The following is a 23,454-nucleotide window of genomic DNA, read 5'->3' as shown; positions in this document are numbered from 1 at the left end:
TATGCTTCCTGGCTGATGTTTTGGTCACTTTTGAATGCTGGCGGTGCTCTCACTCTAGTGGTAGCATGAGACGGAGTCTACAACCCACACAAGTGGCTCAGGTAGTGCAGCTCATCCAGGATGGCACATCAATGCGAGCTGTGGCAAGAAGGTTTGCTGTGTCTGTCAGCGTAGTGTTCGGAGCATGGAGGCGCTACCAGGAGACAGGCCAGTACATCAGGAGACGTGGAGGAGGCCGTAGGAGGGCAACAACCCAGCAGAAGGACCGCTACCTCCGCCTTTGTGCAAGGAGGAGCACTGCCAGAGCCCTGCAAAAGGACCTCCAGCAGGCCACTGGTCTTAAAGAAGAAGTGACAGGTCTGTGAGAGCCAGAAATCTTGCTTGTTTGTAGGTGACCAAATACTTATTTTCCACCATAATTTGCAAATAAATTCATTAAAAATCTTACAATGTGATTTTCTGGATATTTTTTTCTCATTTTGTCTGTCATAGTTGAAGTGTACCTATGATGAAAATTACAGGCCTCTCTCATCTTTTTAAGTGGGAGAACTTGCACAATTGGTGGCTGACTAAATACTTTTTTGCCCCACTGTATGTACACTGAAAAAAAATATGCGCAACATGTAGTGTTGGTTTCATGAGCTTCAAATAAAAGATCCCCGAAATGTTCCAGACACACAAAAATAAAATTTCTCTCAAATGTTTTGCACAAATTTGTTTACATTCCTGTTCGTGAGCATTTCTTATTTGCCAAGATAGTCCATCCAACTAACAGGTGTGGCATATCAATAAGCTGATTAAACAGCATGATCATGGTACCAGGTGCTGGGAACAATAAAAGCCCACTAAAATGTGCAGTTTTGTCACACAACGCCACAGATTTCTCAAGTTGAGGGAGCGTGCAATTGGCACACTGACTGCAGGAATGTCCATCAGAGCTTTTGCCAGATAATTGAATGTTAATTTCTCTACCATAAGCCGCCTCCAACGTCATTTTAGAGAACTTGGCAGTACGTCCAACCGGCCTCACAACTACATACCAAGTGTATGGCGTCATGTGGGTGAGCAGTTTGCTGATGTCAACGTTGTGAACAGAGTGTTCCATAGTGGCGGTGGGGTTTTGGTATAGGCAGGCATAAGCTACGGACAACAAACACAATTGCATTTTATCGATGGCAATTTGAATGCACAGAGATACCATGATGAGATCCTTTAGGCCAGAGATACCGTGACGAGATCGATTGTCGTGCCTCAAGTTTCAGCATGATAATGCACAGCCTCATGTAGCAAGGATCTGTACACAATTCCTGGAAGATGAAAATGCCCCAGTTCTTCCATGGCCTGCATACTCACCAAACATGTCACCCATTGAGCTGTTTGGAATGCTCTGGATCGACAGCATGTTCCAGTTCCTGCCAATATCCAGCAACTTCGCACAGCCATTGAAGAAGAGTGGGACAACACTCCACAATCAACAGCCTGATCAACTCTATGCAAAGGAGAAGTTTCACACTGCATGAGGCAAATGGTGATCACACCAGATACAGATTGGTTTAATAATCCACGCCCCTAACTTTTTTTCTTTTTCTCAAAGGTGTCTGTGACACTGCTGGTCATCTATGAACATTTGAACACCTTGAAGAACAATCTGGCCTTAATGGCCATGTACTCTTATAATCTCCATCGGGCACAGCCAGAAAAGGACTGGCAACCCTTCATAGCCTGGTTCCTCTCTAGGTTTTTTCCTAGGTCCCTGCCTTTCTAGGGAGTTTTTCTTAGCCACCGTGCTTCTACATCTGCATTGCTTGCTGTTTGGGGTTTTAGGCTGGGTTTCTGTATAAGCACTATGTGACATCTGCTTATGTAAAAAGGGCTTTATAAATAAATGTGATTTGACCAACAGAAGCATATCTGTATGTTAAATCCATTGATTAGGGTCTAATGAATTTATTTCAATTCACTGATTTCCTTATATGAACTGTAACTCAGTAAAATGTGAAATTGTTGCATGCTGCGTTTATATTTTGGTTCATTACCTTTACCTAGAGCGCTTCAAATCAGGAAGCAATGGAACTAGCCTACAGTACATGTCATGTACTGATAGAATGAGTAAAGACTTGACAATTACCTAAATGTGAGTTTGATTACCAGTGTGCACATTGTGCATAGCCTATACACACACTGCATGGCATGGTTGTCAATGCCACCTAACCTAAGCCCTAGCTAGCTGCTTCTTCTGAGTTAAACTCTAAACCCCCACACATTACCATGGAGACGGACCTCCATTGTGGGGAAGTGGGGCTCCACTTGAGGGGTCCTGGCACGTCCACATGAGTTGCAACCTTCTGAGTCCTAAATGGCACCATATTCCCTATACATTTCATTGCTGAGCACTATGGGTCCTGGTCAAAAGTAGTGCACTACACAGGGTGTAGAGTGCCATTTGGGATGCTTTCTTCATTGTTCCGACAGACAGGGGAAGTGAGGGTGTCATTCATTCCACTGAGGATAATTGTTGAGAGCCACAAACCTGCTCTCTGCCTTTCTGTAATTTAGGGCTAGTTTACTATGGTAAAACAGATTTTAGAAAATAAACCAGTATCTGCGGTGGCTTTATCTAAGCTTTTTAAATAGTCTTTCTACATTTACACGTTTCAGTTTGTAAACTAGATCAAGTTCTATTATAGCAATTTAGGCCTACTATACTAGTTTAGTCAGCAATCATAATGTTTTCACATTGCCACGTGCAACAATGTAATAACTTTAAAATCGTGAGTGGAGAAGAAAAAATGTAGCTAATTTATAGGCTACACCCAGATGGATACAAATTGTTCCATGCTTGACTGTACATCCTGATACTAGAAGCGGCCTACGTCACTTTACCTCGGAACAGGTGAACCAAAGATGACATCGGACTCGTGGAAAGTGAAAGGTTTCTCCGAAAAACGATGTTGCACCTGTCAAGCCAACCAACTTTATTCAATGTAATTTCCATTCGCTAAATGTCCATATTTTTTTAGGTTGGATAATTGTCGTCAACGTAACCGGTGCTCTGGCAACATGCAGCAACTGGAAGCAACTACAACCAGCAGTTTGGAAGTGGTTGGTTTGTTGGTAGCCTACATTTCGGATTAACTCTTTCCTTTCTGGTTACATTACGTATGTAGCCTATCGATTCGAACCAGCAGAATTAACCAGTTTCTAACCTGTTCTGTGGTTGCCCCAACAACTCTCCCCTAAACCCGACCCACATTCACGTTAATAAAAAGAAAAGGTAATACGAGATAGAAAGACGATTCCACTTTTGTGAAATCTGACAGATACTTATAATTGTTCCAATCAAATTGCATAGGTCCATACGCACCTAACGGTGATTTGGTCCCGCTTAACGTATTCCAGACAGTTGCACCAACCTGACCAGATAGAACACTTGAATCAGCTGGTCTGGACACTACAGTTGCATTCTAGGGGCACCCCCTTACCCCCGTTGGACTGGCACACAAAAGGGTGTGTGTGTATTCATATGTAGATGAGCTGGCATAGAATAATAAATTGAGTCTACTACAGCCAACATATGCCATGCTATGTTGGGATGCTATGTTGGGAATCTTTCCATACATTAGCAGGGATTTTATCATCTCATGCATGTTTTATGGATATATTTCTTATGGATAAACCAAGTTAACAGCACAACTTTCAACCAAACACATTGCATTCTGTTAACAACAATATCCCCATGCATCTTTAATGCAGATCACAAGCCTTACTTACTGAAAACATATTTTGACTCATGTTTATGGATCCCAGAAGGTAATACAGTATTTCTCTGAATGTGATAGTTTGTGATTCATTAGCTGAGTCCTGTTGACCACATTAACTTTTGGGAAATCTGACACAAGCAATACACCTAGTTCTCATCTGTGACTGTGAATCATTGTTTGATTCCCAATTTGCACCCTATTCCCCTATATAGGGCACTACTTTTGACCAGGTGCCATTTGGGATACAAACATTGAGTACAGTAATAATTCCTATATGAATCATGGAACGAATCAGACCAGTCCTTTTCTTAAAATAAATACAACAGGGTAACTAAAATGAAGGCTTCATGACTGGTGCAAAACTACCTCACACTCAACATCAACAAACAAAAGAACTGCTCATTGATTTCCGGAGGCAGACCCAGTGAGCCACCTAGACCTGGGTGGTGAAGCGAGTGTGGGGAGTTAAGTACATGGGAACCATCATGGACAGCACATAACTCTTTTAATGCCAACACTAAGAATATCAATAAAAAATACCAACAACAACTGTACCTCCTGCGCAGACTGAGACAACCGAATGTTAACACCCGGATACTCTCCAACTATTACACCTGCCATATAAACTTTCTGTTTCCTGGCCTGGTACGGTGGCCTGTCAGTTTATAATAAGGGTATCCTTAGGCGGACTGCGAATCTGGGGTCCAAGCTCTGTGAGCTGCAGTGCAGGGGGCTTCAGGGCCTCTATGATAAACAAGGCCAAACGCATCATAGAGGACCCCACACACAATCTTGCCCTATGTTTTGAACTGCTGCCCTCCGGAAGGAGATTAAGGGTCCCATTGCTTAGTAAGAATAGGAGCAAGGCATGTTTCACTCCATCAGCCATTGGGCTGCTGAACAATGGGACATAGGACAGATGCAAGCCCAATAAACAGTTAGACAGTAGGCCCCAGAGACTTTGATTATGTGGAAATGTTTCCTGACTTTCCAGTTTTCTGGACTGCATGTACACTGAACAAAAATCTAAACGCAACATGTAAAGTGTTGGGCCCATGTTCCATGAGCTGAAATAAAATATTCCAAAAATGTTCCATACGCACAAAAAAGCATATTTCTCAAATTTTGTGCACAAATTTGTTTACATCCCTGTTATTGAGCATTTCTCTTCTGCCAAGATAATCCATCCACCTGACAGGTGTGGCATATCAAGAAGCTGATTAAACAGCATGATCATTACACAGGTGCACCTATTGCTGGGGGCAAATAAAGGCCACTAAAATGTGCAGTTTTGTCACACAACACAATGCCACATATGTCTCAAGTTGTGAGGGAGTGTGCAATTGGCATGCTGACTGCAGGAATGTCCACCAGAGCTGTTGCCATCTTTAATGTTTATGTCTCTACCACAAGCCGTCATTTTACAGAAATTGGTAGTACGTCCAACCGGCCACACAAACGCAAACCAAATGTATGACTGTGTGTGCGAGCGGTTTTCTGTCAATGTTGTGAACAGAGTGCCCCATGGTGGCAGTGAGATTATGATATGGGCAGGCATAAGCTAGAGACAAGGAACACAATTTCATTTTATCAATGTCAATTTGACTGTGCAGAGATACAGTGACGAGATCCTGAGGCCCATTATCGTGTCATTTGTCCACCTTGATCATGATAATGCACGGCCATGTCGCAAGGATCTGTGCACAATTTCTGGAAGCTGAAAATATTCAAATTCTTCCATGGCCTGCATACTCAGACACGTCACTCATTGAGCATGTTTGGGATGCTCTGGATCCACGTGTACGACAGCGTATTCCAGTTCCCACCAATAGCCAGAAACTTCGCACAGCCATTGAAGACGAGTGGGACAACATTCCATAGGCCACAATCAACAGCCTGATAAACATTATGAGAAGGAGATGTGTCGCGCTGCATGAGGCAAATGGTGGTCACACCAGATACTGACTGGTTTTCTGATCCACGGCCCAACCTTTTTTTAAGGAATCTGTGACCAACCGATTCATATCTGTATTCAGATCCCATTGACGGGGGCTGTAGTGGAGTGGGTCGAGAGCTTCAAGTACCTTGGTGTCCACATCACCAACCAAATATCATGATCCAAACACACCAAGACAGTCGTGAAGAGGGCACGACAACGGCTATTTACCCTCAGGAGACTGAAAAGCTTTGGCATGGGTCCTCAGATCCTCAAAAACCTCTACAGCTGAACCATCAAGAGCATCCTGACTGGTTACATCATCGCCTGGAAACTGCTCGGCATCTAACCGCAGGGCGCTACAGAGGGTAGTGCGTATGGCCCAGTACATCACTTGGGACAAGCTTCCTGCCATCCAGGAGCTCTATACCAGACGGTGTCAGAGGAAGGCCCTAAAAAGGGTCAAAGACTCCATAGACTGTTCTCTCTGCTACCACATGGCAAGCGCTACCGGAGAGCCCAATCTATGTTCAAAAGGCTCCTTAACAGCTTCTACCCTCAAGCCATACGACTGCTGAACAGTTCATCAAATGGCTACGTGGACTATTTGCATTGACCCCCTTTTTACGCTGCTGCTACTTGCTGTTTATTATCTATGCATAGTCACTTTACACCTATCTACGTACAGTGCCAGTCAAAAGTTTGGACACACCTACTCATTCAAGGATTTTTCTTTATCTTTGACTATTTTCTATAGTGTAGAATAATAGTTTAGACATCAAAACTATGAAATAACACATATGGAATCATGTAAGCAAAAAAGTTTTAAACAAATCTAAATATATCTTATAGGTGAGATTCTTCAAAGTAGCCACCCTTTGCCTTGATAGCTTGCACACTCTTGGCATTCTCTCAACCGGCTTCATGAGGTAGTCACCTAGAATGCGTTTCAATTAACAGGTGTGCCTTGTGAAAAGTTAATTTGTGGAATTTCTTCCCTTCTTAATGCATTTGAGCCAATCGGTTGTGTTGTGACAAGGCAGGGTTGGTATACAGAAGATAGCCCTATTTGGTAAAAGACCAAGTCCATATTATGGCAAGAACAGCTCAAATAAGCAAAGAGAAAAAACAGTCCATCATTACTTAACAACCTCTTAAGGATCTGACACCTTTTTTAAATTTTGCAAGGATATGCATTTCTTGATACCATTTGAAAGGAAACACTTTGAAGTTTGTGGAAATGTAAAATGAATGTAGGAAAATCAATCACTGACTCTCAATCTTACCTGATCCGAAAGAGAAGGGGCTGTAACATCAATCGGACCACAAGTTTGATCCAGGCTTTGCTGTTCTGCTGGTGTTTTAGTTGCACCCAGAGATCCAGCCGGTTCTGTTCCCACTATGTCTGTCAACTCTGAGAGTGGTATATCTGATATAGTCTCATAGATATCAGAGTCCTGATATAAATTAGATTGCCCACTAGGATCCCCTGCCAGTGTTTTCATCATCCAGCCGTCTGAGTTCTGCTGTTCAACTGGATCCTTGATAAACGGAGAATGGCCTGACTGCAACTGAGGAAGTCCACTTGTGGGCTCGGGTGGGACAAGGAGCTTTAGGGAAGGGTGCTGCAGCAAATTGCCAAGACCTGGAGTGCCTGATGCTGAGTTGAATGAGACACCTGGAACTAAACTATGCCTCTTCAGATCACATGGCGGGTTATCTCTAGTCTCGTTGTTGGAGGTCTGCAGTCCCACCATTGTCTTCACGTGCTCATACCGCTCGATATCATCGATGTCTTGTGAAACCCTGAACGTGGACTTCCTGTGAGTGGAAAGTGATATCGCAGAGTGATCCGTGGACACGTGGACCCTCATTACAGCGCCTGGTCTTTGACCTTTGTTAGACATCTTCGGTGGCTCTCTGTCAGTCGTTGCCTGCGGGGATGTGTGACTCTGAGTCCCAGGATCGGTGAGGTCCAGTTGGCCCTGGGTCTCCACAGAGAGCTCCCTCACATACTTTGCAGGGATGTAGAAGGGCTTGGTGCCCTGGTCCTTCCGGACGTGCCACCAGTGCTCGTTGGTCCTGGAGACCAGGATGTACCTGTGAACATTACAGGCCCAAAAAGGCAATGTAAACAATATGTTTGGGCTGTGCAAAACACACAGTACGTCTATAATATTTATCATGTTGTCTGATCTGTTTGTTTGTAATTGTACTCATTTTACCATGAGCTGATGACTAATTTCCATTTTGGGAAATATTTTATGGACAATAAATATTTTCAATTCAATTACATGTCGTTGGGCTTGATGGAGACCAGAGCCCCATCCCTGGCTGTGTACTCATACTCAAACTCCACCTGCACCATCTCCATGTTACTGTAGGTAGGCCTATACAGTCAGCCGCTCCCCTGGCTGGGGCCTCTGTATTGAGATGCAGACAGTCACATTTCAGAAGAGGTCATCTTGGAGCTGGAAACAGTCGATAGGGTACATTTAAAACTGCTGTATCTGACTTTGTGCATCTCAAATGGCACCCTACTTTTTACCAGGGTCCATAGGTAGAGTGGCATTTGGGACATACACTTTTATTGCATTTAAAACATAAATTCAGATCCAGTAAACTGAGACAGGACTCTGCTACACTGGCCATACAGTAATAGGCGTTAGGGAACCTCAACATTGTGGGATTCACAGAATTACATATTAGAACTAATTTAATAGGATCTCTGTTGTGGAAGTACTCAGTTACTAAAGTCCATCTTTGTCCTCTAGCAACATGATGCACATCTGCCTTACAGATTATTATCATAAAGAATGCAGACTGACCAGTATGGCCGTTTTTGTTCCATGACTTTAACTTGAAAATGGGCAGGCAGACACCATTAAATGTTGGTTCCCATCGCTGTGCATGAAAATACTGCTACAGGAAGTTGCTGACAGCAGTCAGCACAGTGCAGCACGCCCTAACCCCAAATTTAGAGCACTAAAGACACACAACACAGACACACACGCAGAGCCCACAGAACAGGAAGCCTGTAGCCCTGCACCACCCTGGGGTGACGATTCTCAGATCACCCCATAGTCAATCTGCAATCTCAGTTTCCCATATAAGGCCTCCAGAGGCCAATGGAGAACTGCAGAAATCACAGGAATCAGTTCCTCCCTCTAATTTTAGTATTGTGAAAGCATTGACAACCAGGACCAATTACTGGTCAGAAGTCAAATTGGTCTAAGTTGATTCCCTCTCCATTCTTACCCATTCAAAGTGAGTGAGCCATCTGATCTGTCATCTTAACAATTGTATTTTGTTGACATTGGATATTGTACTTGGATCTAATGTTCTAGTGAAAATTTTAAATATCTTCTTTGAGTTAGAGTAACTTGCTTGATATGGTGTTGAAATAAAGTTTTGATCTTGATAAATCCACGGGTAAAAACCAACCCTACATTATGAGTCAGAGATGTTATGCAGAACAAGTTAAACACATTATGATTTAATCCCCACTAACAGCGGAATAGCCAAAGTGTCATTCAAAGGGAATCCCATGTCACAACAATGCACACTAACATTACACCAAACTTTTACAATAAAACCAATGTAATTCAAGGCTTGACGATACAATAAATGTGCCTACCTGGAGGTGCAAGAAGGCTTGTACCAATTTTGTCCTCTTCTCTCTGAATGTTCAGAGGCTCCCAGATGTCAGAGGGAGTTTAATAACTTCCATTTGCATTAATACCCATCATATTAAACCTGGAATATCTCTCTTTCACCATCTAGTTTCCATCAAATTAGTGCACTTGTCCAAGAGTCCTGTGTTCAGAGGTCCTGTGGTGTCAGTTGTAAATCCCAGAAGTCTACCACTGCCCTGTGTGCGCACACAGGTTTCAACTTGCCTGACTGCCTCTGTATCATTTCCTGTTCTACCAACTGTGTATTGGAACAGAGAATGGTGAGACTGGGGGACAGGAACAAACACTCACACAGAGTGCTACAGTATGGCAAATGGTAGTGACTCAGTTTAGTCCTATCGTCTCATAAATAAAAAATTGTTTCCATTTAGTCTGTGACCATTACTTCTGTTTAGAACTAGTGCTGAACATTCTCTGGTTATAGGCGAACAGCCCAGAGAAATTCCCCCCAAAATATGCATCAACTATGGGCCCTGGTCAAAAGTAGTGCACTATATTGGGAATAGGGTCCCATTCGAGACACAAACATAGGCTATTAGTGTTAAATACCATCTAGCCTGCACGCCAGTGTGCATTCTGCTGGTTTGGTATAACTACATGGCAGTTGGACAAAAAAGGGACGCAAAGAGACTGGTATCAAGATTATTTCCAATCTGTTTTATTAGGAATTACACCTCTGATTCACATCCTTTTATCCTCATAATACGTCCCTCTACTTTACAAAGCAAGTTAGTCAAGTCTACAGTAAACTCATGTCTCACCTATTCCCTAGACTCCTAGAGGATGTTACAGAGGTTTGAACCCCGAGCTATGAATTTCCCTTTGTGGGGAATTTAGGACCAAAAACCAATTAAAAAGACCAATGTATGGTTTGTCACAGAAACTTTATTCCCACATATGCAGTACTGCTCTAAACAATGGGCAGTGTGTGTGTGTTTGGTCGCACAGCTGGGAGAACATTACCTCTAAACTTAAAGGATAACAAAGTTGGCCTGCCAGATAGGGCTCTGTTCAAAATAATTGCTGTTTTTAGTGCTGGCATCTACAGCTCCATCAGGGCTAGGATTTCATCAACACGCGACGTCTTCCTCTCACTGGGGTTCTTGGTGCCAAAAGCCTTCTCCACCAGATCCTGCTTCTGCCTCTGAATCTTCACCATGTTCTCCTCCACGGAGCCCTTCACTATGAACTACACACACAATAAATATTTGTATCTACACACATACACCGCTTCTGCCTCTGTGTCCATTATAAAACTACACACTGTAGTGACTACATTACCCACAACCTGCAGCCATGTAACCTCTGACCTTAGTGATGACAACATCTCTCTTCTGGCCAAGGCGGTGACACCGGTCCACACACTGGTCCTCTGCTGCTGGGTTCCATGCCTGTGGACACACACAAAAGTCAGAGTGTGTACATGTATGTCTGTGTGTGAGGAAAGTGTAGATTGCTGAACAGTTGACACGCTTACTGGGTCCATGAGGAAGACGCGGGATGCAGCGCTGAGGTTTATCCCCACCCCTCCGGCTTTGAGTGACAGCAGCATGATCAATGGGCTGCCAGGGGCATCGCTCTGGAACTCCTGAATGACCTGAGCCCGCCTTTTCTGGCTCATAGTGCCGTCCAGACGTACAAACTTGAAACCCTCCTCCCTGGAGGCAGAGCGTGAGAGAGTGATCCGGGGTAAAATATATTTTTAAGTGTTCTGTGTGTGTGTGTATGTATGTATGTATGTATGTATGTACAGTGGGGAGAACAAGTATTTGATACACTGCCGATTTTGCAAGTTTTCCTACTTACAAAGCATGTAGAGGTCTGTAATTTTTATCATAGGTACACTTCAACTGTGAGAGACGGAATCTAAAACAAAAATCCAGAAAATCACATTGTATGATTTTTAAGTAATTAATTTGCATTTTATTGCATGACATAAGTATTTGATCACCTACCAACCAGTAAGAATTCCGGCTCTCACAGACCTGTTAGTTTTTCTTTAAGAAGCCCTCCTGTTCTTCACTCATTACCTGTATTAACTGCACCTGTTTGAACTCGTTACCTGTATAAAAGACACCTGTCCACACACTCAATCAAACAGACTCCAACCTCTCCACAATGGCCAAGACCAGAGAGCTGTGTAAGGACATCAGGGATACAATTGTAGACCTGCACAAGGCTGGGATGGGCTACAGGACAATAGGCAAGCAGCTTGGTGAGAAGGCAACAACTGTTGGCGCAATTATTAGAAAATGGAAGAAGTTCAAGATGATGGTCAATCACCCTCGGTCTGGGGCTCCATGCAAGATCTCACCTCGTGGGGCATCAATGATCATGAGGAAGGTGAGGGATCAGCCCAGAACTACACGGCAGGACCTGGTCAATGACCTGAAGAGAGCTGGGACCACAGTCTCAAAGAAAACCATTAGTAACACATCATGCCGTCATGGATTAAAATCCTGCAGCGCACGCAAGATCCCCCTGCTCAAGCCAGCGCATGTCCAGGCCCATCTGAAGTTTGCCAATGACCATCTGGATGATCCAGAGGAGGAATGGGAGAAGGTCATGTGGTCTGATGAGACAAAAATAGAGCTTTTTGGTCTAAACTCCACTCGCCGTGTTTGGAGGAAGAAGAAGGATGAGTACAACCCCAAGAACACCATCCCAACCGTGAAGCATGGAGGTGGAAACATCATTCTTTGGGGATGCTTTTCTGCAAAGGGGACAGGACGACTGCACCGTATTGAGGGGAGGATGGATGGGGCCATGTATCGCGAGATCTTGGCCAACAACCTCCTTCCCTCAGTAAGAGCATTGAAGATGGGTCGTGGCTGGTTCTTCCAGCATGACAACGACCCGAAACACACAGCCAGGGCAACTAAGGAGTGGCTCCGTAAGAAGCATCTCAAGGTCCTGGAGTGGCCTAGCCAGTCTCCAGACCTGAACCCAATAGAAAATCTTTGGAGGGAGCTGAAAGTCCGTATTGCCCAGCGACAGCCCCGAAACCTGAAGGATCTGGAGAAGGTCTGTATGGAGGAGTGGGCCAAAATCCCTGCTGCAGTGTGTGCAAACCTGGTCAAGAACTACAGGAAACGTATGATCTCTGTAATTGCACACAAAGGTTTCTGTACCAAATATTAAGTTCTGCTTTTCTGATGTATCAAATACTTATGTCATGCAATAAAATGCAAATTATTTACTTAAAAATCATACAATGTGATTTTCTGGATTTTTGTTTTAGATTCCGTCTCTCACAGTTGAAGTGTACCTATGATAAAAATTACAGACCTCTACATGCTTTGTAAGTAGGAAAACCTGCAAAATCGGCAGTGTATCAAATACTTGTTCTCCCCACTGTATGTATGTGTGTACATGTTACCTGAGTGGAATCTCCAGAATAGTGAGGAAGCGTGTGAACTGAGAGACAACCAGACTCCTGATGCTGTCGTCCTCACTGCGCAGTCTGAGCAGGCTAGACATTAGAGCCTCCACCTACACACACCGTTAGTTGATCAGGCGGTGTCTTACAGTAGCTAGAAGCCATCACATCTTATAGCACATGAAAATCATTCGCCAGGAGTACGGATTCTATGAACATACAGTAATAAATCAATTATACAGACTATATATGTGTGTGTGTGTTTGTGAACCCTTTGAAATTCTGGATTTCTGCATAAATTGGTCATAAAATTAGATCTGATCTTCATCTAAGTCACAACAGACAAACAGTCTGCTTAAACTAATAACACACAAATTGTATTTTTCTTGTCTATATTGAATACATCATTTAAACATTCACAGTGTAGGTTGGAAAAAGTATGTGAACCCCTAGGCTAATGACTTCTCCGAAAGCTAATTGGAGTCAGGAGTCAGCTAACCTGGAGTACAATCATTGAGACGAGATTGGAGACGTTGGTTAGAGCTGCCCTGCCCTATAAAATATCACAAAATTTGAATTTGATATTCACAAGAAGCATTGCCTGATGTGAACCATCCCTCGAACAAAAGAGATCTCAGAAGACCTAAGATTAAGAATGGTTGACTTGCATAAAGCTGGAAAGAGTTACAAAAGTATCTCTAAAAGCCTTGATGTTCATCAGTTCACGGTAAGACAAATAGTCTAAAAATTGAGAAAGTTCAGCACTGTTGCTACTCTCCCTAGGAGTGGCCGTCCCTGCAAAGATGACTGCACGAGCACAGCGCAAAATGCTCAATGAGGTTAAGAAGAATCCTACTGTCAGCTAAAGACTTACAGAAGTCTCTGGAAAATGCTAGCATCTCTGTTGCCGAGTCTACGATACGTAAAACACTAAACAAGAATGGTGTTCATGGGGGGACACCACAGGAGAAGCCACTGGTGTCCAAAAAAATTATAAAATTGCTGCACGTCTGAAGTTCTCAAAAGAGCATCTGGATGTTCTACAGCGCTATTGGAAAAATATTCTGTGGACAGATGAAACTAAAGTCGAGTTGTTTGGAAGGAACTAGCAACACTATGTGTGAAGAGAAAAAAAGACAGCACACCAACATCAAAACCTCATCCCAACTGTAAAGTATAGTGGAGGGAGCATCATGGTTTGGAGCTGCTTTGAAGCCTCAGGGCCTGGACAGCTTGCTATCATTGATGGAAAAATGAATTCCCAAGTTTATCAAAACATTTTGCAGGAGAATGTTAGGCTATCTGTCTGCAAATTGAAGTTCAACAGAAGTTGGGTGATGCAACAGGACAACGACCCAAAACACAGAAGTAAATCAACAACAGAATGGCTTCAACAGAAGAAAATAAGTCTTCTGGAGTGGCCCAGTCAGAGTCCTGACCTCAACCCGATTGAGATGCTGTGGCATGACCTCAAGAGAGCAGTTCACATCAGACATCCCAAGAATATTGCTGAACTGAAACAGTTTTGTAAAGAGGAGTGGTCCAAGATGTCTCCTGACCGTTGTGCAGCTCTGATCCACAACTACAGAAAACGTTTGGTTGAGTTCATTATTAAGACCAAGGGATCACATACTTTTTCCACCCTGCACTGTGAATGTTTAACCGGTGTGTTCAATAAAGACATGAAAATGTACAATTGTTTGTGTGTTATCAGTTTAAGCAGACTGTTTGTCTATTGTTGTGACTTAGATGAAGATCAGATCCAATTTTATGACCAATTTATGCAGAAGTCAGGGAATTCCAAAGGGTTCACATACTTTTTCTTGCCACTGTGTATGTGTGCGTACACACACACACACACAAAACCGGTCAAAAGTTTTAGAACACCTACTCATTCAAGGGATTTTCTTCATTTTTACTATTTTCTACATTGTAGAATAATAGTGAAGACATCAAAACTATGAAATAACACATATGGAATCATGTAGTAAGCAAAAAATGCATTAAAATGCAAATCAATTTATAACATTTTTGACATGCGTTTTCTGGATCTTTTTGTTGTTATTCTGTCTCTCACTGTTCAAATAAACCAACCATTAAAATTATAGACTGATCATTTCTTTGTCAGTGGGCAAACGTACAAAATCAACAGGGGATCAAATACTTTCCCCCCTCACTGTATGTATGTATGTATGTATGTATGTATGTATGTATGTATGTATGTATGTATGTATGTATGTATGCATGTATGCATACACAACAACTTTCTACAACAGGGTGGTGTTCACTAGGAATCAAACGGGCCCAAACAGGGAGGGACTACCTGAACATTTCCAATAAATGTTTTGCTAGTTTGCACAAATGAATATACCCCAGAAGTGGTTCTCCAGGTGTGTGTATTTTACCTTGGAGCTGCTCCTCCAGTTCTCCAAGAGGTTACTCTCCTCCTCCTCTTCCTCCAGAGGGAACTCCACTAGTTCACTGGCCTTGATCTGGCCTCTGCACAGAGGGCACCGCGCCTGCTCCTACACACACAATAAGTGCCCCCGGACAAGGCCTGCATCAATATATATATATAGATAGATAGATAGAGACAGACAGACATGGCGTGTATGTAGTTAAATACCTGCTCACTGCGTATGACCTCTGCGATGCAGGGTCTGCAGTAGACGTGTGCACAGTGTGTGATGACGGGCAGACGAACAGAGTCCAGACATACAGCACACTCTTCATCAGAGCCAGTGCCCAGCACCAGCCTCAGCTTCATTATCAGACGCTCTCTCAACTCTGCAGGAGTCACAGCTACCACACCTGTCGAGGGGGGGAGGGGTGGGGGAGAGGGTGTCGGTATGTGGCTTATTTAAAATACCAACAAAACAATCAGCTACAAAAGTTACAAAATGTATGTGTATACACACGCTTTACCCATATATGTGTGTGTTACCTGTGTGTGTAGTGGTCTTTCCCAGTAGGTCAGGGTGGCAGCAGAACTGTCTCAGCCTGACTAGGATAGCCAGAACATCTGCGTAGTTCCTGAGGACGGTCCCCTCTGCAACGTACCTACACACACACACACACACACACACACAGGTAAAAACACACACGGCCACACACAGGCAAAGACACACACGGCCACACACAGGTAAAGACACACACACAGGTAAAGACACACACGGCCACACACAGGTAAAGACACACACAGCCACACCTGCTGATGGTGGTGCGTCCCTCTGTGCGTGCCAGCTCGTATTCCTCCCTCTCCTTCTGTGTCAGCTCCACTTCCTCTATTCTGACGCTCCTCTCCGGCAGAGAGACCAGAGGCCGACCACACACACGGCTGGTCTTCGTACGACGCAGCGTGACACACTTCACCAGAGCCTGCAGATTCCTACACACACACACGCCGGGTCAAACACACACATTTAAGTTGTCAGCTTTGGCAGCCAGTGAAAACATAAACACTAGACATTGTTACAAATGTGAGATGCTGTAGTCGAGATCAGTTGTCGCTTTAGCAGGAGGGCTCTAAAAACCATGAGTCAGCCAGCCAGTCAGTCAAGCTAGCATGACGGTAAATGACTCTCTCGCTGTTATTTGTGCGCGCGCGTGTACTGACTGCAGGCCGGTCTTGTCCCCCTGTGTGACAGGTCTCTGTATGACTCTGTTCCACCACTCTCTCACGTCGAACGGCTTCAGACGCAGAAACGCCACCAGCATCCACAGATCCCTCAGGTTGTTCTGGATGGGAGTGCCTGGACACAAATTACACTGAGCTCTACACATGTTCTACGTCAGCAGTTGACATTATCCACTAGCAGTGTGTATGTGTGTGGCTAGTACCTGTGAGTATCCAGCGTCTCTGTGTGTTTAATTTGAGTACAGCCTTGCTCTGCTGGGCGTTTGGGTTTCTGATAATATGGCCCTCGTCCAAGACTACTCTCAGCCAGCTCACTGTATGGAGGGGACTAGCAATGCCCTGAGACAGAGACGAGTAAGTGAAAGAGAGAGCGTTGCAGTTTACTAGTCCCAAATCAAGAGCTATAACACACACCCACACTCCACTCACCGAGTAGTCAGCAGAAAGCACGTTGTAGGTGGTGAGGACCACGTGCTGCGAGGACAGGAAGTGTGTGTCCCTGTTGCGTTCCGAGCCGTAGTACAGATACACATTCAGCTTGACGTCCGCTCGCACATGCTGATCCAACTGGTCCTACAACACAAGTTAACATGTTAGTGGGTGTGTGTGTGTCAGAGTGACTGACCGTTTGTTTGTTTGTTTGTATGTGTCTGACTGTTTGTGTGTGTGCACGAATGTGCAAAAGAGTTTGTGTGTTCTCACCAGCCAGTTGCTGAGTACCGATAAGGGGCAGATGATGAGAGTGGCTCTGGCTGCTGGGTCGTCTGTGCTCTGGGAAGAGGCAGCTTCCACCGGCGAAACTACACTTTTACCTTAACTCACACACACACCAAATAATGCAGTCATCGAATTGGTGGGGATGCGTGTAGCTTTGTTATCACAGATCATCAGTATATCAATGATGCATGGCAGAGCAATATAATATATCCACCATATATTGACCACTGAACTCACCGACACTCTTTTTCTGAGGAGCTCCCTGTGTTAACCCACTCAGTGCTGCTGCAAAGTCCAGGTCCTCCAACACAGCACCCCCTACAGATACACACACGTGACACACAGTTTTGCATGCAAAGCCTAGTGTTGCATGCAAACTATTTTTCAAATCCTAAATGCCAGTACTTGTAAAGACGGCTGTCTTACCTTTCCTTGAGGTGCTGACTGCTTTCCCTTTGGTCTTAGCAGCTGAAAGGACAGATTTTATTGCAGCACAGACCACCACATATACATGGCATCAGGAGGGACAAAATCACACGCACAGCCGATTTACCTTTCTTTGTTGTGGTGGCCTTGGCTTTGCCTCCCTGTGGCCTTCCCTTCGCTGTGTGGTGAAGGACGGATATATTAGTTCAGCTGAGTCTCCATGTACTCACACAAACAGTAGTAGTGTGTATATTAGGGACTTCTACCTTTCTTTTCAGACACCCAGTCCTCGTCTCCATCCTCCACTACATCCTCTTGCACCACGTCCACTGACTCCACCTGAGTTTCAGCCTGATTGGCTCTGAAACACACACAAAATTTGTCCTGACAGAAACCAGAGGTGATAACATATGCAAGCAGAGAGCTATATGCTAAGGCTCTAACCTACCTCATACAAGGGGAGTGACCAGCGGGAGCCACAGACACTTCTGCCTGTACGCCCTCGCCACTCTTCCCTGAGCGAGAGAGATAGACAAGAGACAGAGAGAAAAGGGAATCAACATTAGTGAGAAAGAAGGAGCAGGCACCTGAAATGTCTGAGCACACACACTTACCTTCAGGGTTTTTCCTTGCGGTGGTAGAGGCCTTAGGTTCAGGGGAAGACTTCTCCTACAGAGACATATAGAGACACAGCTCACTGACAGGACATTCAGAGATCCACGCACAAAGGCTGCCATCTTTTCACTTTACGACAGCTGATCTGAACCAGTGTTGGGGTCAATTCATGAAAGAAAACTTGAAATTGGGTTTACTTTTTGAATTGACTGGAGAAATTAAAATGGAATTGACCCCGTCCCCCCAACCCTGATCTGAACAGACATGATAGATTTGTCACTATCACCTAATCCTTTCACCAATCAGCAGCCACGAAGGAAACCCACTTCAGATCATAACACTTACCGGTTCACACAGAGGTTTCCCGTGGTGGAAGTTGGAGAGGATCAGAGCGATGGTGGTCAACGTTTTCCCCTGAAAACACAAACCACAGTGGTGATGGTGAAGGGTGTGTGTGTGTGTTCGTGTTCGTGTACTGTACATGGTCAGTAATCAGTGTGTGTGTTCGTCTTACCAGTCCCATGTCGTCAGCCAGTATGCCGCCCCGGACCCTCTGTGGTCTCTCTCTAACAGAGGAGTGTGTGAGTGTGTTATAGAACAGTCCCTCCTTAACCTCCCAGAAGTGGGGCAGCGCAGTGTTGTTTTCACACACACACATCCAGCTCAGAGCCTGCTTCTGGTGGGGCAGCAGCGGAGTACACACTGCCTGTAGATCGACAGATACACACACAAACAGCCATGAGTCTATTATGATTTCAACCTCCTCCATCCTTCCTCTGTGTGTGTGTGTGTGTGTATATATATACTGGCGTTCAAAATTTTGGGGTCACTTAGAAATATCCTTGTTTTTGAAAGAAAAGCAAATGTTTTGTCCATTAATAACATCAAATTGATCAGAAAGACAGTGTAGACATTGTTAATGTTGTAAATGACTACTGCAGCTGGAAATGGCCGATTCTTTATGGAATATCTACATATGCGTACAGAGGCCCATTATCAGCAACTTTAAAACATTAACAATGTCTATACTGTATTTCTGATCAATTTGATGTTATTTTAATGGACAAAGAAAATGTGCTTTTCTTTCAAAATCAAGAACATTTCTAGGTAACCCCAAACTTTTGAACGGTAGTGTGTGTGTGGGTGTGTACACACAGTACCAGTCAAAAGTTTGAACACACCTACTCATTGCAGGGTTTTTCTTTATTTTGACTATTTTCGACATTGTAGAATAATAGTGAAGACATCAAAACTATGAAATAACACATGGAATCATGTAGTAATCAAAAAAGTGTTAAACAAATCTAAATATATTTTATATCTGAGATTCTTAAAATAGCCACATGAAGGTCAGTCAATCCAGAAAATTTCAAGAATTTCAAGACTTCAAGTGCAATTGCAAGCCATCAAGCGCTAAGATTAAACTGGCTCTCATGTGGACCGCCACAGGAAAGGAAGACCCAGAGTACCTCTGCTGCAGAGGACAAGTTCATTAGAGTTAACTGCATCTCAGATTGCAGCCCAAATAAATCCTTCACAGAATTCAAGTAACAGACGCATCATTCTCAACATCAACTATTCAGAGGAGACTACGTGAATCAGACCATCATGGTCGAATTGCTGCAAAGAAACCACTACCAAAGGACACCAATAATTAGAAGAGACTTGCTTGGGCCAAGAAACATGAGTAATGGACATTAGACGGAAATCTGTCCAAATGTTAGATTTTTGGTTCCAACCTCTATGTCTTTGTGAGATGCAGAGTAGTTGAACGGATGATCTCCGTATGTGTGGTTCCCACCGTGAAGCATGAAGGAGGTGGTGTTATGGTGTGGAGGTGCTTTGCTGGTGACACTGTCTGTGACTCATTTAGAATACAAGGCACACTTAACCAGCATAGCTAAAACAGCATTCTGCAGCGCTGCATCAGATGACCTGGCCTCCACAATCACCCGACCTCAACCCAATTGAGATGGCTTGGGATGAGTTGGACCTCAGAGTGAAGGAAAAGCAGCCAACAAGTGCTCCTTCAAGACTGTTGGAAAAGCATTCCTCCTGAAGCTGGTTGAGAGAATGCCAAGAGTGTGCAAAGCTGTCATCAAGGCAAAGGGTGGCTACTTTGAAGAATTTCAAATATAAAATATATTTTTACTTGTTTACACTTTTTTGGTTACTACATGATTCCATAGGTGTTATTTCATAGGTTTGATGTCTTCACTATTATTCTACAATATAGAAAATAGTAAAAATAAAGAAAAACCCTGGAATAAATTTTGACTGGTACTGTATATATTTTATTTAACCCCTTTTTCTCCCCAATTTCGTGATATTCAATTAAGATCTTGTCTCATCGCTCCAACTGCCCAACGGCCTCAGGAAAGGTGAAGGTCGAGTCGTGTCCTCCGAAAAATGACCCGCCAAAGCGTGCTTCTTTTTTATTATGATTTTTACCATTTTTATTTACCCCTTGGTAGTCTCCAATTGGTAGTTACAGTCTTGTCTCATCGCTGCAACTCCTGTACGGACTCGGGAGAGGCGAAGGTCGACGGCCGTGCGTCCTCAGAAACACAACCCAACCAAGCAGCACTGCTTCTTGACACAATGCCAGCTTAACCCAGAAGCCAGCCACACCAATGTGACGGAGGAAACACAGTACACCTGGCGACCATGTCAGCGTGCATGCGCCCGGCCCACCACAGGAGTTGCTAGAGCGCGATGGGACAAGGACATCCTTGCCGGCCAAACCCTCAACTAACCCGGACGACGCTGGACCAATAGTGCGCCGCCCCATGGGTCTCCCGGTCGCGGTCGGCTGCAACAGAGCCTGGACTCGACCAGGATCTCTAGTGGCACAGCTAGCACTGCGATGCAGTGCCTTAGACCACTGCGTCACTCGGGAGGCCCCCAAAGCGCGCTTCTTAACACCCGCCCGATTAAACCCGGAAGCCAGCTGCACCAATGTGTCGGAGGAAACACCGTTCAACTGACGACCGAAGACAGCCTGCAGGGCCCGGCGCACCACAAAGAGTCTGTATAGCGGAATGAGCCAAGTAAAGCCCCCCACCAGCCAAACCCTCCCCTAACCCGGATGACGCTGGGCCAATTGTGCGCCGCCCTATGGGACTCCCGGTCACGGCCAGTTGGGCTTGAAGCCCAGGCTGTAGTGATGCCGCAACACTGCAATGCAGTGCCTTAGACCGCTGCGCCACTCAGGAGGCCCTCCATTCCTGACTCTCCACACTCTCTCCCGCTTCTCTCAAAAACACACAAGTATACATGCACTCACCTCCACTGCCTCTCTCTCTCCAATCTTATCCTCCATCAGGTTTTCAAATAAATTGTCAAATGCATTCTTCAACTGCAGGAGAGGGGAGGAAACGGCGTGATATGACAACCCAGACGTAGGTAATCATAATTTTTAATATCTTGGTGTACATCTTTATACTGTAGGGAATAGGGTGCTATTTGGGAAGCAGATGGTTGGAAGTACAATACCTCTTCTGCAGTCAGTAGGACAGTCTTCCTGGGCAGATCTCTAGAACCATCTACACACATGAATCCTTTCCCAAAATGAGACACACACACACACACACACACACACAGTGAGACAAGAGATTGCCCAGGAGGAGGCTATGAGTGTACCTGTGTCAGCATGTGTGTGTGTGTGTACCTGTAGGCCCACTCTGCAGTTTGAAGCTGCGTGAAGTTATCTGCCTCACCACTGCATCTCTGTTCTCCTCTCTCCCCCAGAAGGACAGAACTACAGACATGGTGAACTGGTTTTTCACCCCGAACGGGACCACCCTAAACACACACAAAACAGTTAATTACCTTGGCTTGTACACACAGAGCTGCATATCAGTTATAAACACTGATCCATGGACCTCTACATGAACTTTGACAGGACCCATGGGCACTGTCAGCCCTGCTCTCACACACACTCACTCACCCTTCCACCCTGGCCAAGTTGTTGTCCATGATGTTAGCCAACACCCCGGCTAGCTCTCGTTTGATGTGCCCCACCTGACTGCCATAGACGTTAGCTACCATCACCGCATTACGGTCGTACGGGTTCTGAGGCTGACGCACCAGAGACACCATCTCCCCTTTGTTTACCTATACACACATAATAAGGTCATTCATTCTAAAGGCCTATTCGTGCCGCATAAGTTAAAGTGAAAGTAGTAAGACGTTAGTTAGCCTAAAGCCAGGAGTGGTCAGGACAAACTCCTGGACCAACTTAAGATTCATGGATTTAGCAAGTTTTTCTTTACCTTTTGGTAGATAGCTACTTACCACGCCAGTATAATACCGGAGGCCTACCACGCTCCCACGTAGGCTGCCAAACAGCACCCCAGTGTCTGGCTCTCGGTCCAGCTCTTCTCCTGTGCCTCGGATGGCCTGGGACAACGTCTCTGTGACAGGGTCATCCGCAAAGCTAAACCCAGCCCCTCCAAACCATCGCCTGGACTGCATGGTGCCTGAAACACACACACAGTTGACAAGTAGCCCCGTGTTTCCCCAAGGCCATACCCCAGGGTGTGCACACATGTTTTGTTCTATCCCAACAATAAGACTGACTCCTGATTAAACTAGCTAACTAGTTGAATTCAGTGTTTTATTTGCAAGTGCAAAATGAACTCCCAACATAACTAGCTGACATTCGAGCTAGCTAGTTGGCTACTGGTCTGGATTGGATTAATCAATCAAATGTATTTATAAAGCCCTTTTTGCATCAGCAGACGTCAAGGTGCTTATACAGAAACTGAGCAGAAAACCCCAAACAGCAAGCAACGCAGACATAGAAGCACGGTGGCTAGGAGGGGTGGTCTCTAGTAAGACTATGATTATCTCAAATTAAAGCAGCTACAATAAACATATGACTAGTAGTGGGCACTAGCACGTGCATGGCGTTTTGGTCTAACATTAAAAACTAGGAAGCATTAGCTGAGCTTGTTCTAAGCTAACTAGCCAACGCTGGTTAATGACCTAACTAGCTAGCTAGCTAGCTAAAGATATTTCTAGCAGCAGGGTGTCTGATTGGCTAATGCATGTATTTCACAATATACAAAACGTTTAACAATAATTCAAATATATCGGGGTTGGGATTCACCTTGAAGATAAACAACTTATTTTCTAAATGTTAGTTTCATAAAGTTTCAGTCCTTCAACGCAGGCTGTCTATTTAAGCGCCTTCGTCTCTCTCCTGAATAGCCAATGAGCGCGGACTCTCAGCTTAGTCTAGCGTCACAAGAAAGGAACACGCCCACCACAAAGTATTCTGCGTT

The 23,454-nt window shown here is 44.5% G+C and overlaps 2 protein-coding genes across 5 annotated transcripts in view; both read right to left on the bottom strand.

The window, feature by feature from the left end:
* LOC139580631 (rho GTPase-activating protein 27-like) overlaps positions 1–9,580 on the bottom strand; it is a 31,492-nt gene extending 21,912 nt beyond the window's left edge. For 2 of the 4 annotated variants that reach the window (XM_071409502.1, XM_071409504.1), the window contains exons 1-3: positions 9,335–9,580; positions 7,992–8,168; positions 6,984–7,797 (exon numbers count right to left, since the gene is read on the bottom strand). In XM_071409502.1, coding sequence (XP_071265603.1) covers positions 6,984–7,797; positions 7,992–8,071 — 894 coding nt within the window. In that variant the 5' untranslated portion in view covers positions 8,072–8,168; positions 9,335–9,580. The remainder of the gene's footprint in view (positions 1–6,983; positions 7,798–7,991; positions 8,169–9,334) is intronic. The other 2 variants (XM_071409503.1, XM_071409505.1) reach the window with 2 other exon arrangements.
* Positions 9,581–10,028: 448 nt separating this feature from the next.
* On the bottom strand, positions 10,029–23,408 carry hltf (helicase-like transcription factor). The gene is made up of 26 exons (XM_071409506.1): positions 23,280–23,408; positions 22,463–22,647; positions 22,116–22,282; positions 21,837–21,970; positions 21,662–21,726; positions 21,453–21,524; positions 18,681–18,872; positions 18,512–18,580; positions 18,166–18,220; positions 18,000–18,066; positions 17,818–17,912; positions 17,679–17,729; positions 17,552–17,593; positions 17,363–17,443; positions 17,111–17,220; positions 16,838–16,981; positions 16,612–16,747; positions 16,388–16,523; positions 15,980–16,159; positions 15,716–15,831; positions 15,398–15,582; positions 15,177–15,296; positions 12,772–12,884; positions 10,870–11,050; positions 10,703–10,783; positions 10,029–10,581 (listed from the first exon to the last, which is right to left on the bottom strand). The coding sequence occupies exons 2-26, from the start codon at positions 22,640–22,642 to the stop codon at positions 10,435–10,437; spliced, it is 2,919 nt and encodes a 972-aa protein (XP_071265607.1). The 5' UTR covers positions 22,643–22,647; positions 23,280–23,408; the 3' UTR covers positions 10,029–10,434.
* Positions 23,409–23,454: the final 46 nt, after the last annotated feature.

The sequence above is a fragment of the Salvelinus alpinus genome, chromosome 7, assembly GCF_045679555.1.
Source record: "Salvelinus alpinus chromosome 7, SLU_Salpinus.1, whole genome shotgun sequence".
NCBI classification, from domain to species: domain Eukaryota; kingdom Metazoa; phylum Chordata; class Actinopteri; order Salmoniformes; family Salmonidae; genus Salvelinus; species Salvelinus alpinus.
Note: the sequence above shows the minus strand (reverse complement) of the source record. Positions and strands in the feature narration are given on the sequence as shown.